The following is a 15,993-nucleotide window of genomic DNA, read 5'->3' as shown; positions in this document are numbered from 1 at the left end:
CAGCTGGTTCATGTCCAGCAGGTGGGGAGGAATCAGTGAGTCTGTTACTCCAGTTACTTACTCAGAGGTAAAGTTAAAGAAAACGAGTTTCCTTCATCGCACTAAACCTGCCCACTAAACATGACCCTGAATGAACCCATATGTAAAGGACTGTAGGTTTTAAGCAGGCTCAGGTAATGGCAACACAATAGATGAGGAAAGTGGGGGAACTCTGACGACATCTAGTGGACATCTTGAAGATGACGGGTCTGAACAGAGAGCAATGCAGGTCTGTGGAGAAGATTGCAGCACACTGTGAAATATGAACTATGAATAATATCTACATCTGTAATGATGTAATCAAAATAGGCTCCATGTAGTTCAAGTTCTGTTACTGTACTTATGAAGCAAACTGCACACACAGAGTTGGCAAACATTGAGTTTACTTGCATTTAGGCAAAATGATATAAACACTTATCATGAGCCAATATAGCACATTTAACTGCTTTTATTTAGCAGGGATTACACAATACACAAAATTAGTCACAAAAAATTTAATCAAATCTTGCAACATGTTGCTAAGAAGAACCAGGACAACCAGGTCAAAGCCATACTGAAGTATAACCTTCATTAACATAAATCACAAAGAAAACATATTTAAATAAAAATTGTATACTTGTCTTGAACTTTTTTAAATCTTTAGTCCTGTGTATCAAAACTTATTTATTGGCTGATAAAAAGGAATCACATCATGGTTGTTACAAGGAACAAGTGATGAAAAACTCATTTTCATGTTTGTTTTCTTCTATACTGAAGAAGAAATACAAGTTTCTGTGGTAAATATTAAAAGAGCATCCATGTTCAATAAATATTTGTGTCACCTTTAAAGACCAATAAAAAAATATCAAACTTAGAGAAACAAAGTCAGGGCTGGAACAAACAACATAGAGTGCCCTTCACTGCTGTGGACAGGAAATGTACCGTGACTTGGAGCATGAGGTCATTTTCTACCTCGGGTGCTGCAGTGATTTGGTTTGTCACTCAGGTGGATCCTTAGATGAAAATTCAGTCCTGATTTCCAACTGAATCTTTCCCCACAGGAGCTACAAATATATGGTTTCTCACCTGTGTGGATCCTTCTGTGACTTTTCATAGTCGACAAGTCTCTAAACTCTTTCCTACAGACGTTGCAAGAATACGCTTTCTCACCGGTGTGGATTCTCAAATGAGTTTCTAGTCCTGATTTCTTACCAAATCTTTTCCCACAGGTGCTACAGAAATACGGCTTCTCGTCTGTGTGGATTCTCACGTGACTTTCAAATCCGGATTTCTTATTAAATCTTTTCCCACAGGTGATGCAAAAATATGGCTTCTCGCCTGTGTGGATCCTTACGTGAGTTTCCAATCCTGATTTCCAAATGAATCTTTTCCCACAGGTGCTACAAGAATGTGGCTTCTCACTTGTGTGAACTCTCATGTGTCTCGTCAGGTTGGATTTACACTGAAAAGTTTTTCCACAAGTGTCACAGCTTACAGATTTTTTACTTGTATCAGTTTCACTCCGAGACTTATCTGTTCGGTTTTTGTGACGTCTCCTTTTCTTCAGCTCCGCATTTCTAGTTGATCCCGAGTCCACATGCTGGTTTTCTTCCTGTTCCTCAAGCTCTGGTTCAGGAAAGTTAAGAGCAAGGAGCTGGTCATCGTTTGGTTCTGATTCACTGAGGTCACTTTCCTCAAAACTAGAAGTCACCATAAAACTATTGATCTCCTGCTTCAGTACAATCTCCTCCAGCTCCTGACTGGTGCAGAGTTCCTCCTGTTCCTCTTTAATCTGTGGAGGATCTGGGTCCTCCTGGTCCAGACTTGAGTTCCTCTCCTGCTGATTGGCGACAAACTCCTCCTCCTTACAGGCAGTTTGCTGGTGGAGGTCTAAACGAACAATAAAAAAAATGTAATTATAGAAAAACACTTCTGAGAAGATAAAGTTTTAGTTAAAGTCTGTAATGAGGGCATGTTGCTCACATTTGCAGGTGAAATTAAAAGTGTGTAAAAATGAAGTTATTTGTGCACTCTGATGCAAATGAGAACTTGAGTTCTGACATTTTTCAGCAACATTAAGAGTAAAAAAAACCTTTCAAACAAAAAAGAACTCACTTATTACTGACTGACTGATGATCTATTTTGGAGTTGATCTCGAAACTGATCTACATCTTGATATTTTTCAAAATAATCTTCACTATTGGGGGTGGCTGTAGCTCAGGCGGTAGAGCAGATCATCTACTGATCGGTTCGATTCCCGGCTTCACCTAGTCTGCATTTCAAATATCCTTGGGCAAGATACTAACTCCAAGTTGCCTCAAGTTGCTCTTTGATCTGTGGAATGTGTGTCTGAATGTTGGTAGAAAGCACTAAGAAAAATGTGCTTGTGCGAATGGGAGTGAGTGGGTGAATGCACAAGTTTTGTAAAGCGCTTTGAGTGCTCAAGATTGAGTAGAAAAGCGCTATATAAGAACCAGTCCATTTAAAACTCCCTGTCATGTTTTCACGAATACACATTAAATAGATCTGACTGATACAAACTGTAGGTTTAATATTAATGTTAACACTTCAGAAAAGCGATTACAGTTTTACCGCTGGTCTGTAAATCTTTCTCAGGTTTCCAGATGTTATGCAGCTGTCTGAGCCGCTCTTCCCCGCTCCAGACGACGATGCCTTCATCCTCGTGTTTCACTACAAGCTGTTCTCCCTCTTGACTGATGCAGAGTTCCTCCTGTTCCTCTTTGATCTGTGGGGGATCTGTGTCCTCCTGGTCCAGATTGAAGTTCCTCTCCTGCTTCCAGACCTGCTGGCCAGCCAGATCTTCCTCCTCCTTACACTTCATGTTGATGTGGGACTTGAGGAACAAAGTAAAAAGAAAAAGATTAGACAGGTAAAGGTGCAGCCTCAGTCAGCAGGGCTGTACACTGTGAGCATGTTGCTCACATATGTGAGAGAGGTTTGTACAAATGTTTCAGAAGCACCATGTGACTCCCTCTCTTTGTTGGAAAGTCTTATTAATTCACTTTATAACTATTACTTTGAAGATAAATTTCTACCATCACAAAAATATTATGACCTCTTTAAAAACAAACAACGGCAACTACATGACTTAAATTCCATGTTTAGATGAAGGTAATGGTCAATGCCTTTTGACAGGGGAAAAACCTCCACACAGAAGAATCTTACTTGGCTGAATCATAAATTATTCACCATGATTAAAACTGCAGATGAGCAATAATCTGCATTTTATTTTAGCCAAAGAGGAATGTTTCTGTTTGTCTGTGATCTGACTTTTTCTGCTGGGTCCAAATTTCATTTTATCCTGTGTAAGTTTGTTTCTCTTCCTGTTAACTAGCAAAGTCAAAATCACCTTGATTCATTTAACTTTAATTCAATTATAAATGTAATCATTTTATTGAACAATTAATTTCATTTCAATGAAAAACAATTACTTAAAAGAAAGAGATTAAGTTGGAGAGAGACATGTGGCCATCTTTTAGTGAGTTAGACCCTGATTAAGGGGTATTTTTAAAAGTAAAGCCCATCTCTCAAAGTCCCTGCCGGCCTGCCTCCACCTCGGGAAGTCTGTGGGTGCAGACGGGGGTGAGGAGCACCACAGGCGGCAGAGAACTGTCTGTAGCCCCGGAGTGAGGCGTCGTGAACCGAAGCAGACAGCGAACTGTGGCACAGTGCAGAAAACCGAAGCTTTCCCTCCCTGTTTGGTTTTGATGTGTCTCATGAAAGTCTATTGTTAAAAGTTTACCTTTAAAAAAAACGGACGCACTTGTTTGATTAGCTGCTCTCTGATTTTAGCCTGTTAGCTTACAGACTGAGCTCAGATCGTTCCTGTGTTAGTTCATTGAGAACATCACAGTTTTACATACCTGCTGCGTGACTTCATCTCGGGTCTCCGGCTGATATACAGCAGTCTGAGCCAGTGGCGGATCTCATCATCCTGGACGACTGTTTTTAATGTTTTTAACCACGGAGATTTCTTCTGCATCATCAGTCTCTCATTGTTAAACTCTCCCAGAAACTGAAGACAGTTGTGCCATTTCCGCGCTTCTTGTTCTTCTATTGAGTAGACGGCAGACTACACATGTCCAAGGGTAATACTGTCCTCCTCAGGCCATTGGCATCAAGTCAAAGCCTTAAAGTCTGGTACTTTGCGCATGGTCATTTTTTACGAACAGCAGAATCACAAGACAAAGCGTGCCAATGTTTATACTTTTCACTGTGACTGCCAAATAGATGAAAAAGTAGATGTTAAAAAACAACTTATAGTTTTGTCATTGGGCTGGTAGAAAGCTATGAGTTTCTGTCCCTTTGTCTGACCTTAGAGACTTATTTTAAAAGGAAACATTACAATCCTTTAAAGCAAGTATTTTCACCTCTGTTCCCCCCTCTGTACTTAGCTTTTTTGTTGTCATGTCAGTAATTGTCCAGTTGATGGCTCCCTTGGATCACAAGCCTGTCTCATGAGTCCAAGTGAATATATTCTTACAGTTTTTGCCCGTTGCTTGAACACATTTGGCAAAACGTCGCTCATTGTGCCAAAACTCTAAACACAAGTAAACACGACACAACACTGGGAAATATACCATACACATCTGTGCCAAAATGAAACTCCACTCCCAAAACCTAAACTCTGCTGTCAAAACCTAACATTCCTCTGTCAAAATGTAACTCTGTTGACAGAATGACACATACTTGCATCATATGCAAACACTTACAGATCAGGGGGAACACACTAGTCTTCTTTACATAAAACACTGCAGTCCTTGATTTCCATTGTTTATTCAGAAGGCACATTTACAGGAGACACATTTCCAAACAACCAAAAACGCAAATAGACCTACTCAATAGTGTACATTGCAGTACCATGAATTCAGATGAAGCAAAAAAAAAAAAAAAACCACAACACAATAATACTGCAATAGAAAAAACACTATACTGTAAACACAAAAAACCATGACAAGTGTGCATAAGTGGGCTCATGGATCCCGCCGTCTGTTGGGGTCTGGCCACAGGACCTCATCAACATCGCAAGCTATGTCCTCTCCCGCTAGGCACCGGGGAAAATATCCTCTTGCATGCCGAAACCATCCATGGATCGCTGTCACCTCAATGTCGCCGCAGGCCTGTTCCATTGCCTGCAGAAGAGGCATGCGGGCATGTGGTTGGCGGTCATATACACGTCATCTCCAAGCCTAAAAAAATCCTCAATAGGGTTTAAAAATGGTGAGTAAGGGGGCAAGTATACCACTTCAAATTGATTGTGGTTGGAGAACCAGGCCTGGACCAGAGCAGCCCGATGGAAACTGACATGATCCCATATCACCACAAACCTGGGCTGATCTGCTCTGTTCTGTACAACTATATCATGGAGAGCATCTAGAAATGTGAGTATATGTTGGCTATTGTATGGACCTAGTATTGCATGATGGTGCAGAAGCCCTCGAAGGCATATGGCGGCACATAATGTGATGTTTCCCCCGCGCTGCCCTGGGACGTGCACAATTGCCCTTTGGCCAATTACATTACGACCCCGTCGTCTTGTTTTGCTCAGGTCGAATCCAGCTTCATCAATGAAAATGTATTCATGAGGCTGTGCAGCTCCATCCATGGCCGAGATTCTCTGAAAAAAAGGGGAACATGTCACTGTACTACAGTGCTACACATATAGCACCCTCACCCCATCACACAGGTACCTGTGTAGCTCTCAGAATAGATCCATGTGGTACTGATATGGTACATATTCAGCTGCTACTGGACTTCACCAATACTCTATTGTAAATGTAAGGGACAGTTACACGTACCCGTACATATTCAGCTCGAAGTCCTTTGACCCTGTCACTGTTCCTCTCGAATGGGACTCTGTAGAGCTGCTTCATGGTGATGCTGAGTTTACCCAAGATGCGTCTGATGGTGGTGATGCTCACATGGTTTATGTTGCTGAACACTCGCCTGTCTGCAAGTATTTTCCGTCGTAGCTGGTGGAGACGGATGGCATTGTCTGCCCTCACTAGGTCCACAACGGCAAGTTCCTGCTGTTGTGTGAACAGGCGTTGCCGTCCTCCCCCAGAAGGTCTTCGGGTCATTCTGGAGAAATACAACCACATATTGTCATCGGTTTGCTTATTTTTCTTACAGTACTTTACTGTATGTACTGTGTCATCCACTGTACAACACTGTACTTCAATATAAGGAATCAGCCACTTTGGCTGCAAAAGGAGCATTAGCACCCCGTACACTTGATATGGTAATGTGATATACTGTAGAACAGTGCTATGAAACCATCTGAGTAGAGCAGAAGGTATGGAGGTGAAGACAGACCTGTTTTCTAGTCGGAATGTTCGTATTACAGATGCCACTGTGAAGCGGCTTAGATGTGGGTGGACTCTCTGCCCAGCTTCCCTCATAGTCAGGCCATGGTTGATGACATGGTCCACCAAAGTTGCTCTTATTTCATCAGAAATATGGGTCCGTTCATGGCCTCTTCGGCCTTCTCCTCCTCTTCCTCCTCCTCCTCTACCTCTTCCTCTTGCTCTCCCTCCATCCATGCTTGCAAAGTTCTTGAAATGGCTACGCTGAGGGCTTTTTGTAGTTGGCTAATTGGTGTTCGGTTTTGCAAGTACGTGCCTTCAGGTGTGTATTTGAGTGGTTGCAATTATCCGATGTGTTTTGTATTTTGGATACATGTGTTTTCCGAATGGCACCCTGAGATTTCATTTTGTGAGCGAAGTGTCTTATGTATGAAATAGAGTGTAGCATGCAGGACCATGTGTGTTGCATAAAGGGGTAGGAGTGTTGCATAATTGGTACTGGGGTGCAAAGCAGCGCTTTTGGTTAAGGTATGGGTACATGTGTTTGAGGTATGGTAACAAAAGCTTCACGTTGTGTTACTTTAGTCTGAGCATGGGTTTATAGTGTTCAAGCAACGAGCAAAAACTGTAATAAACAGCTTTGAAGAATTTGTGACCAACTTTGTTTAATTCGGAACATCATCATCATGAGTCAAACTCACTCTTGGATCTACAAAATATTTAACAAAAACAAACATCACTGAATCATAAGGTATTTGCTCCAACTCTTAGTCCAGAAACACATGAGTGAACTAGATCAGCTGCTCCTCCAGTTCAGCTGTGGATTTATATCATTATTTATATTTGTAAAGTGGATATGCAGTTTTTCAGTACTAATATAAGCATTTTATATCATTGCTTTATTGACAGATGTTTGGTGTTCAAGGTCAGGCATCAGTTTGAAAAAAACAAACAAACACACTGAGTTGAACTTGAACTTCCTACTGACAAAAACTAAAATTGGTGCAAAAATAACCAGAAACATATAAGAAGCATCCTGGAGGTGCTGCAGACAAGATAGGACCAATAACATGTCAACAGGAAATCCTTTTTACTAATTTGTTTATTTCTTTTTAGATTTTTACTCTCCATTTTAAGCCATGATGTTTGCTGATACTGTGTTCCTACTGTTTGTTCTCATTAATAGTTCTGTTTTTAACATTCTGTGCTGAAGCTGGAGGAAATGTTTCTACAGTGTCAGATGATACAGCTCCAAACTAAATAAGTGACTAACTAACGATGCTTTAATACACTTTACTATAAATTATGATATAGTGCACTTTCTTAAAATTTCTTATTGCTCTGTAATTAATTGTTTTCTTTATAAATGTACAAATGAGAATAAAATCTGTGTGATAAAGGAAGGTCTGTAGACTTCTCTGTTAAGATCAGTGAAGAGAAACAACAACATACAAATACCTAAGAAAAATATTCAGTAAACATTTAGAAGATAGAGAAGTTTATGTTGTCATGTGGAGAAATTTTTCAAATAAAAATATCCATAAGCATTGATAGTCTCCATGGCTGAACAGACACAGGAAAGAGCTCCACCTATAAAACGTAAAAACATCAAGACAACATGTTGAAGATGTCGAGGTACTGCCCATAATGTTTGACTGACATCTGATTTATGTGCAGCACATAAATACCACAATAATGATGGAGAGAAACTAAAAGGGAACTAAAATACAGATTTAAACTTACAACAATATGAAAGACTTCAGTCTATTTCACTTTAATCAACTCAGCAGTGGCTCCATAATAAAGCCCCAGTCCAGCATAGAGCGGCTGAGTGAATGTGGTCTGGACTCTGTGGAGGAGAGTCATGGTTTCAGAGACGCTGTAGAAGGACAAAATACCTGCTCTGTGATCCAGGTACACTCCTACTCTGGAGGAACGAGGACCTGAGACACGAGTTTGGATGTTGTTGTACCGAAATGTAAAACTGTTGTTGTAACAATATAATGACCAAGATTTGTCATTATGTCCAAATCCACATTCATCATCTCCTTTTCTGCTGATATTCTTGTATGCGACTGCTACATCAACTTCTCCCCCTCTCCACTCCACCTCCCAGTAACAACGTCCAGTCAGACTCTCTCTACTCAGGACCTGATACCACCAAGTGAATCTGTCTGGATGATCAGAATAAGACTGTTGTTGATTCATAAATGTTGCTTTTCTGTTCCCCTCTGATAATAACAGATGTGTGTTTGCTGTGTTTGGATCCAGTGTGATTTCACATGAATATTTTAAGAATCCAGCTCTGGTCTTTGGCTCTGGTGGATCTGACAGTAAAACATCCACTTCAGTGACTGTCAGTGAGATGTTTGTCCATTCCTCTCTCAGAATGTCCTGTAGTTTATCTCTGACCTCTGACACAGCTGCTGTCACATCCTCAAAGTAGCTCAGAGGACGGATATTGATGCTGGATGAGTCTGTAGACTCACTGAGTGCTGACAGTGAGGGGTAGTTGTGTAGAAACTGGATGTGATCCTCTGTGTGTGAGAGCTGCTTCAGCTCAGCATCTTTCCTCTTCAGCTCAGTGATCTCCTGCTCCAGCTTCTCCTGAAGCTCTTTGACTCGACTCACTTCAGTTTCCTGCTGGGATCTGATCTGCTGCTTCACATCAGAGCTTCTTTTCTGGATGAGATGGATCAGCTCAGTGAAGATCTTCTCACTGTGCTCCACTGTTTGATCAGCAGACTGATTGATGGCCTCCACCTCCTGTTGAAGCAGCTTCACATCTTTCTCTCTGTCCTGGATTCTCTGCTGGATGTTTTGTCGACTCACCTCCAGCTCTCTCTGCCTCTCAGTCCTTTCTGCTGCAGCTGAGACTGTGTCGTGGCCTTTATGTTCATCCACAGAGCAGAGATAACAGATACTCTGCTGATCAGTACGGCAGAACATCTTCATCACCTCATCATGACGAGAGCAGATCTTCTCCTGGAGCTTCTTGGAGGGCTCCACCAGCTTGTGTTTGTCAAATGCAGGACATTCATAATGACGCTTAACATGTTTCTCACAGTAAGAGACCAAACACACCAGACAGGACTTGAAGGCTTTCATTTTTCTCCCAGTGCAGACATCACAGGCCACATCTTCAGGTCCAGCATAGCAGTGATCAGCAGGAGCAGCTTGGAGTCCAGTCTTCTTCAGCTCCTCCACTAAAACTGCTAACATGGTGTTTTTCTCCAGGACAGGCCTCGCTGTGAAAGTCCTCCGGCACTGAGGGCAGCTGTAGATTTTCTTCTTTTCCTCTTCATCCCAGAAGCTTTCAATACACTTCATGCAGTAGCTGTGTCCACAGGGAAGAGTCACCGGATTCTTCAGTAGATCCAAACAGATCGAACAAGAGAAGGTTTCTCGGTCCAGCTGAACACTTTTCTGCGCCATTTCACCCAACAGTGTCAGTGACTGTGTGAGTTTCACTTCCTCAGAACTGAAACTGCTCTGATCTAAACAACATAGGTTTCTGTAGCGAATGGGATCTGTCAGCTCTTATACGTCACCACATGTTGGTTGCACCCATCTTCAAACTGCAGATCAGAAGGGGAGGGAACAAGGGAACATGTGGACAGAGAGGAGGTGCTGAGTTAGAGAGCAGGAAGAGGGAGGGTTATCAGACACTAATTCAATCCTGGAACATGTGAGCCTGTGAGTTTTTCATTTAAAAATAGCACTGCTCAGCCTTTAAAGTTGTTAAATAAACGTAACATTTAAAAGACAATCTTTTTATGTAAATTAGTTTAAATTATCATTTTAGTCATTACAGGATATCAAATACTGCAGCTGAACTAAGAAATTGTTGTAGAAAAAAGCAATAAAAGGTCGTTCCCCCTCTGTCCCCTCCTGGTCACCTGTGCCTCAATTTTATGAGATGAGATGGATCAGTTCAGTGAAGATCTTCTCACTGTGCTCACTGTTTTATCAGCAGACTGATTTTATTCCACAACCTAGACATCCACATTACTCACACTCTCATAACACATACATATAGGGCCTTGGGATCGGGCATGTTATACGGTGTCCAGAGGACGGTCTTTGTATTCAACCTCACCTCTGGCGCCGGTGCCCACCTCTCAGTTTTAAATGCATGTAGACATTGAGGGTTCTCAGGAGGGGCCGTGCTGTACAGTACATGTACAGTGTCCATTTGTGTCTGTATCCAGGTTGGATGAGCGCCGAGTATTTGTATATGTGTGCATGAGGGTGGGAATGCATGTTTAGGTCTGTGTGCGCCTATTCGTCTGTGTCTATATGTCAGCTCGGGTCTTACACTCCACCCCCTTGGAACATCTCAGGCCCTCCAAGGTATGGAGGCTTATTTCCCCTCACCACACTCCCTGCTGGTGGCTGATGCCCTCAGACATCGGTGCGTTCTTGGTGTCCAGGGCTGGACGCTCAGGTCTGTACCAGCTTACTCCCCGGTACGGCTGCTTGGTGGGGCCTGGTGCCTGTGGCTCGGTCGGGCCCCTTGCGGGGGCTCGATTCACTCTGGCACAGCTGACTGCCGGCAGAGCCCGCGTGTACGTCACTGCCGCCCCCTCTGGCTTCTGCTCTGTGGCTGTTGGGTGACCCCTCATCTGGGGCTCTCCTCAGCTCTTCCCAGGAAGGTGGCACGGTTGCCCCTCCGGTGGTCCTCTTTGGGCGCTCGCACTCTGGGGGCCTCTGGATGTCTGGGGCCTGGATCTCCTCCATGCCTGCTTCATGCCCTGGGGGACGGGGCTATGGCTCCCCACACCTTCTAGCAGATCGTTACATGGAGAAGCCTTTTGAATAGACGAGCACTCATCCACACAGGTGTTCACACACACAAGCTACACCTTTCTTGGCTGCTACCTCAAACCACATTGTGCGATGTCAATCTTGCGTGCTGCACAATCACATTCAGTATTTAATATTTACTGTTATTTACACTTAGCTAGATTATTGCAATGGTGTTGTGTTATTATGTTGCTCTCTTTTTTGCTTGTTTTCTCTTATTTTCTTCTCTCAACAGGTGACCTGGGAGATATTTTTTAAGTGCCCTTTCTCACTGTCCCTCTTCCCCTTTTCTTTCTTTCTTTCTTTCTTTCTTTCTTTCTTTCTTTCTTTCTTTCTTTCTTTCTTTCTTTCTTTCTTTCTTTCTTTCTTATCCCCCAGTCATGTCTGTCCTATCTGTAACAGCTGAAAATAAATTAAAATAAATAAATAATAACAAAGGTTGATCAAATAGACCAATATGGCAAGGCCGTGATGGTCCATTTGGTAAATTAAGTTAGTTGGGCATCTTTTTTGGCCTTCAGACAATAATTCTGATGGCTAAAAAACAACAAGGAAAGAAAGAAAGAAAGAAAGAAAGAAAGAAAGAAAGAAAGAAAGAAAGAAAGAGAAAAAAGTAATAAAAATGTCTCTAAAACATCTTTTAAGATGAATCTTTTTATGATTGAGTAAAAAAAAAAAATGCTAAAATTCGAGTGCAGTGTTGAGTAAAATGGTTTTATTAAAATTTAATTGACCCTTTGAAATTATTTGTTGGAAGTCTTAAATCCCACTGAACAGGGGAAGAGAAAGAGACAGAGACACAAAGATAGCAACACAGAGGTAAATAAACATGGAGACAAGACACTGAGAATAAGACAGAAGGGGAAATGCCCAAAGTCTCATATCTCTGACAAGTTAAGTCACTTTTATTCATAAAAAAACCCAGAACTTAAATATAATTATAAACCACACATAAACATAATCATACACTCAACAAAAATATAAACGCAACACCTTTGTTTCTGCTCCGATTTGACATGGGATGGACATAAAGACCTAAAAGTCACTCCAGATACACAATATTACCATCCCTCCCAAACATTGGTCACAAATCAGTCTAAATGTGTGATAGTGAGCACTTCTGCTTTGCTGAGATAATCCATCCCACCTCACAGGTGTGCCACATCAAGATGCTGATCTGACATCATGAGTAGCGCACAGGTGTACCTCAGACTGCCCACAACAAAAGGCCACCCTGGAATGTGCAGTTTTTTGCTTTATTGGGGGTCTGGGGACTCAGAACCGGTCAGTATCTGGTGTGACCACCATTTGCCTCATGCAGTGCAACACATCGTCTTCGCATGGAGTCTATCAGATTGTCAATTGTGGCCTGTGGAATGTTGGTCCACTCCTCTTCAATGGCTGTGCGAGGTTGTTGGATATTAGTGGGAACTGGTACACGCTGTCGTATACGCCGGTCAAGCACATCCAGAACATGCTCAATGGGTGACATGTCCGGTGAGTATGCTGGCCATGCAAGAACTGGGACATTCTCAGCTTCCAAGAACTGTGTACAGATCCTTGCAACATGGGGCCGTGCATTATCTTGCTGGAACATGAGGTGATGTTCATGGATGTATGGCACAACAATGGGCCTCAGGATCTCATCACGGTATCTCTGTGCATTCAGAATGCCATCAATGAAATGCACCCGTGTTCTTCGTCCATAACAGATGCCTGCCCATACCATAACCCCACCACCACCATGGGCCACTCGATCCACAACATTGACATCAGCAAAGCGCTCACCCACACGACGCCACACACGCTGTCTGCCATCTGCCCTGAACAATGTGAACCGAGATTCATCCGTGAAGAGAACACCTCTCCAACGTGCCAGACGCCATCGAATGTGAGCATTTGCCCACACAAGTCTGTTGCGGCGACGAGCTGGAGTCAGGTCAAGACCCCGATGAGGACGGCGAGCATGCAGTTGAGCCTCCCTGAGACGGTTTCTGACAGTTTGTGCAGAAATTGTTTGGTTATGCACACCAATTGTTCCAGCAGCTGTCTGAGTGGCTGGTCTCAGACGATCTTGGAGGTGAACCTGCTGGATGTGGAGGTCCTGGGCTGGTGTGGTTACACGTGGTCTGCGGTTGTGAGGCCGGTTGGATGTGCTGCCATATTCTCTGAAACGCCTGTGGAGACGGCTTATGGTTGAGGGATGAACATTCAATGCACGGGCAACAGATCTGGTTGACATTCCTGCTGTCAGCATGCCAATTGCACGCTCCCTCAATGCATGTGGCATCTGTGGCATTTTGCTGTGAGATAAAACTGCACATTCCAGGGTGGCCTTTTGTTGTGGGCAGTCTGAGGTACACCTGTGCACTACTCATGATGTCAGATCAGCATCTTGATGTGGCACACCTGTGAGGTGGGATGGATTATCTCAGCAAAGCAGAAGTGCTCACTATCACACATTTAGACTGATTTGTGAACAATGTTTGGGAGGGATGGTAATATTGTGTATCTGGAGTGACTTTTAGGTCTTTATGTCCATCCCATGTCAAATCGGAGCAGGAACAAAGGTGTTGCGTTTATATTTTTGTTGAGTGTAGAACAATTAAAAGTAAAACATACCAAAAACACATCAAATGGAGAGTGAAGCAAATATTATTAGTAATATTAGATTATTCTGTTATTATATGTTACCTTATATATGTAATCAAAGTAGTTGAATTAGAATACTGCTGTAGATCACATTATACCCTTTAATATAGAGTGTGTGAGCTGTATGTAGTTTAGTTCTCATTATACTTTTGAGTTAACAGAACATATTCACATATTAGTTCATTAGATAAATGTGCATCACTCTGTATCCTTGATCTGCTGGGAATGTGTTACACTGTTTTCTTGACATGCTTAATTGTTGAATCATGAAGAGAAGGTTGTAAGCAGGAGACTCTGTGTCTAAAGACAGGGGAGATAGATAGACCACATTCCACACCCCCACCTTACAGAAAGCAGAGAAACAACTGCCGAGGTCATAACTTGGGCGCTGTAACAGAGAAAAATGTGATGTTTTGGCTTTTACGACTAGCTGGGGGCCACTAGAGACTATAAAAAGCTGAGCAACCCGTCACCATTTTGAGACATGTGCCTGACCCTCTGGTAGCATCTCTCCCGTCCGGACGTTGTAATGCTCTGACTGTTGAATTGTATGGAAATAAATGATTGTTGATTGAGCATTTATACACCGAGTATTGTCCTTCCTTCAGCCCAAAGATTCAAAGAATTGGGAGATTTCAACAACTTGGTGCCGTGTGACCCGGATCTTTTGTGTGCTGAGGAGGTGCAGATTTGGCCTTTGGTGAGATCGTGGGGCGAGGCGAACGGAAGACCGGTCTAACAACAAAAAGGTAAGCACAGCCTGTTGTATTATACCAAATGTGCATATTGGGCTTTCCAAATTAATCTGTTCGCTGAGTCACATGTATTTTCACAGTAAATTTGTCGGTGTCTGGTTTTTGGCGCAAGATACTAACAACATAAGTTGAGGCTGAATTCCAGTGTGTTAAATAAACTGCTTCTACCGAGAAACTAATAAGATACTACGTTGAGCTAGTTGCAGCCACTTTACCTTCCACATTTAATTTTGTCTAAGACTGGCTTCTGTAGCAATAATACGTTAGAATTTCTTCTGAAGACGCGGCCATTAGTCCAGTACATTGAAGTCGAGGTTTGTTTATTTTGTTTATGGTGTCAGTGACGTCCTGGCTTTTGCCGGCTATGAAATAGAAGTTGATTTAAGGAAAAGCAGATGCTGGCTTCACGGTGCAGTTGAACGCTGGCAACGCGAGAGCGAAACACGTCCGTAGGTTTGGTTTATGATACGGCCGCGTTCCGGTGGTGCGGCCGTGAAGTGCAGTAGTGGTTGGTGCTAGTTTTAGTACATTGGATAGAGGTTTTGACGGTGGTTTGTGGCGTCAGTCGAGTATAAAGGGCTGCGGTCATAATACAAAGTAAAAATTTAAGTACATAGCAACACCTGGTTTATGATGTCAGGTATAACTTCGGGGATGCAAGCATCACTTTTATGATGCGACTTTGCCCCGTGGTGGCGGTCATAAGCGCAGAGAAAGGGGTATTTTGGTCTATGGTGCAGTGTGCTTTAAGAAGATCTAATAGTTGAGCTCAGAGGTTTCTGTGTAAAATTCCCGCTGAAGAAAAGTGTTGTGTGTGTGTGTGAAGGCGCGCTCTGGGTGAGAGAGTGTGTGTGAAGCTGCGAAGCGCGCTCTGGGTGCTGTCTTGTGGGTAAAGCGCGCACTGAGTGAGAGTGTGAGTGAGGCGCGCTCTGAGTGTGTTTTTTGTGTGGAGTGTGAAGCGTGAACACAGTGACAGTGACGGTTGATGTGTTTGATTAGGAGGACATTAGAGCAAATACACATTTTAGGATCAAAGGTTGATGCCTAGTGTACCTGTGGAACATTTGCCCTAGGAGTGGCGACCCTCCTGTTCGTGGACGCGCGGGCAGGACCGGCGGCGTCCGGGTGCCGAGGTGGTGACTTGGGGAGGTGAGGGCCCCCGCATAGCTACGGAAATAACACTGGAACGGCCGTGTAATCACGGGTTCACATTTATTCCGGACTAGAACAAGACACATTTTGCGAACAAACGTTGAGTCTAGATTAGTAAAGAAATATAAAAAGGTTGAATTCCTCGTTTCAGTGGTTGAAATTGTTGTGTGCCTGTCCCCTGACGAGTGTGAAATTAAATAAAGAGGGAATTTGGAGCCACATAGAGATAGATGGGCATAATTGGGTGTATTACTCTGTGGTGTAATAAAAATAAAAAGGAGAGA

The 15,993-nt window shown here is 42.9% G+C and overlaps 3 protein-coding genes and 1 pseudogene across 3 annotated transcripts; 1 reads left to right on the top strand and 3 right to left on the bottom strand.

Annotated features, from left to right (window-relative positions):
• Positions 1–405: 405 nt before the first annotated feature.
• On the bottom strand, positions 406–4,486 carry LOC146687009 (uncharacterized). The gene is made up of 3 exons (XM_085437986.1): positions 3,903–4,486; positions 2,611–2,872; positions 406–1,908 (listed from the first exon to the last, which is right to left on the bottom strand). Exons 2-3 carry the CDS (start codon positions 2,858–2,860, stop codon positions 980–982), a joined length of 1,179 nt encoding a protein of 392 aa, XP_085294112.1. The 5' UTR covers positions 2,861–2,872; positions 3,903–4,486; the 3' UTR covers positions 406–979.
• A 520-nt stretch (positions 4,487–5,006) lies between these two features.
• LOC146687008 (uncharacterized) lies at positions 5,007–6,805 on the bottom strand. Its single transcript, XM_085437997.1, has 3 exons — positions 6,355–6,805; positions 5,838–6,120; positions 5,007–5,656 (listed from the first exon to the last, which is right to left on the bottom strand). Exons 1-3 carry the CDS (start codon positions 6,579–6,581, stop codon positions 5,138–5,140), a joined length of 1,029 nt encoding a protein of 342 aa, XP_085294123.1. The 5' UTR covers positions 6,582–6,805; the 3' UTR covers positions 5,007–5,137.
• A 419-nt stretch (positions 6,806–7,224) lies between these two features.
• Positions 7,225–10,265, bottom strand: LOC146687007 (tripartite motif-containing protein 16-like). The gene has a single exon (XM_085437955.1). The coding sequence runs from the start codon at positions 9,777–9,779 to the stop codon at positions 8,109–8,111; it is 1,671 nt and encodes a 556-aa protein (XP_085294081.1). The 5' UTR covers positions 9,780–10,265; the 3' UTR covers positions 7,225–8,108.
• Positions 10,266–12,526: 2,261 nt separating this feature from the next.
• LOC146687006 (uncharacterized) lies at positions 12,527–15,710 on the top strand (annotated as a pseudogene).
• Positions 15,711–15,993: the final 283 nt, after the last annotated feature.

Source organism: Copadichromis virginalis, linkage group LG18 (assembly GCF_057382275.1).
Source record: "Copadichromis virginalis isolate Kocher_CV1m ecotype Utaka linkage group LG18, C_Virginalis_male_GT1.1, whole genome shotgun sequence".
Classification (NCBI taxonomy): Eukaryota; Metazoa; Chordata; class Actinopteri; order Cichliformes; family Cichlidae; genus Copadichromis; species Copadichromis virginalis.
Note: the sequence above shows the minus strand (reverse complement) of the source record. Positions and strands in the feature narration are given on the sequence as shown.

Coding starts and splice junctions, on each gene's coding strand:
- LOC146687008 (XM_085437997.1), bottom strand. CDS start 6,581: ATGGATGGAGGGAGAGCAAGAGGAAGAGGTAGAGGAGGAGGAGGAAGA. Junction 6,121..6,354: donor ACATTCCGACTAGAAAACAG/GTCTGTCTTCAC, acceptor GTATTTCTCCAG/AATGACCCGAAGACCTTCTG. Junction 5,657..5,837: donor TTCGAGCTGAATATGTACGG/GTACGTGTAACT, acceptor CCTTTTTTTCAG/AGAATCTCGGCCATGGATGG.
- LOC146687009 (XM_085437986.1), bottom strand. CDS start 2,860: ATGAAGTGTAAGGAGGAGGAAGATCTGGCTGGCCAGCAGGTCTGGAAG. Junction 1,909..2,610: donor GAAAGATTTACAGACCAGCG/GTAAAACTGTAA, acceptor TTGTTCGTTTAG/ACCTCCACCAGCAAACTGCC.
- LOC146687007 (XM_085437955.1), bottom strand. CDS start 9,779: ATGGCGCAGAAAAGTGTTCAGCTGGACCGAGAAACCTTCTCTTGTTCG.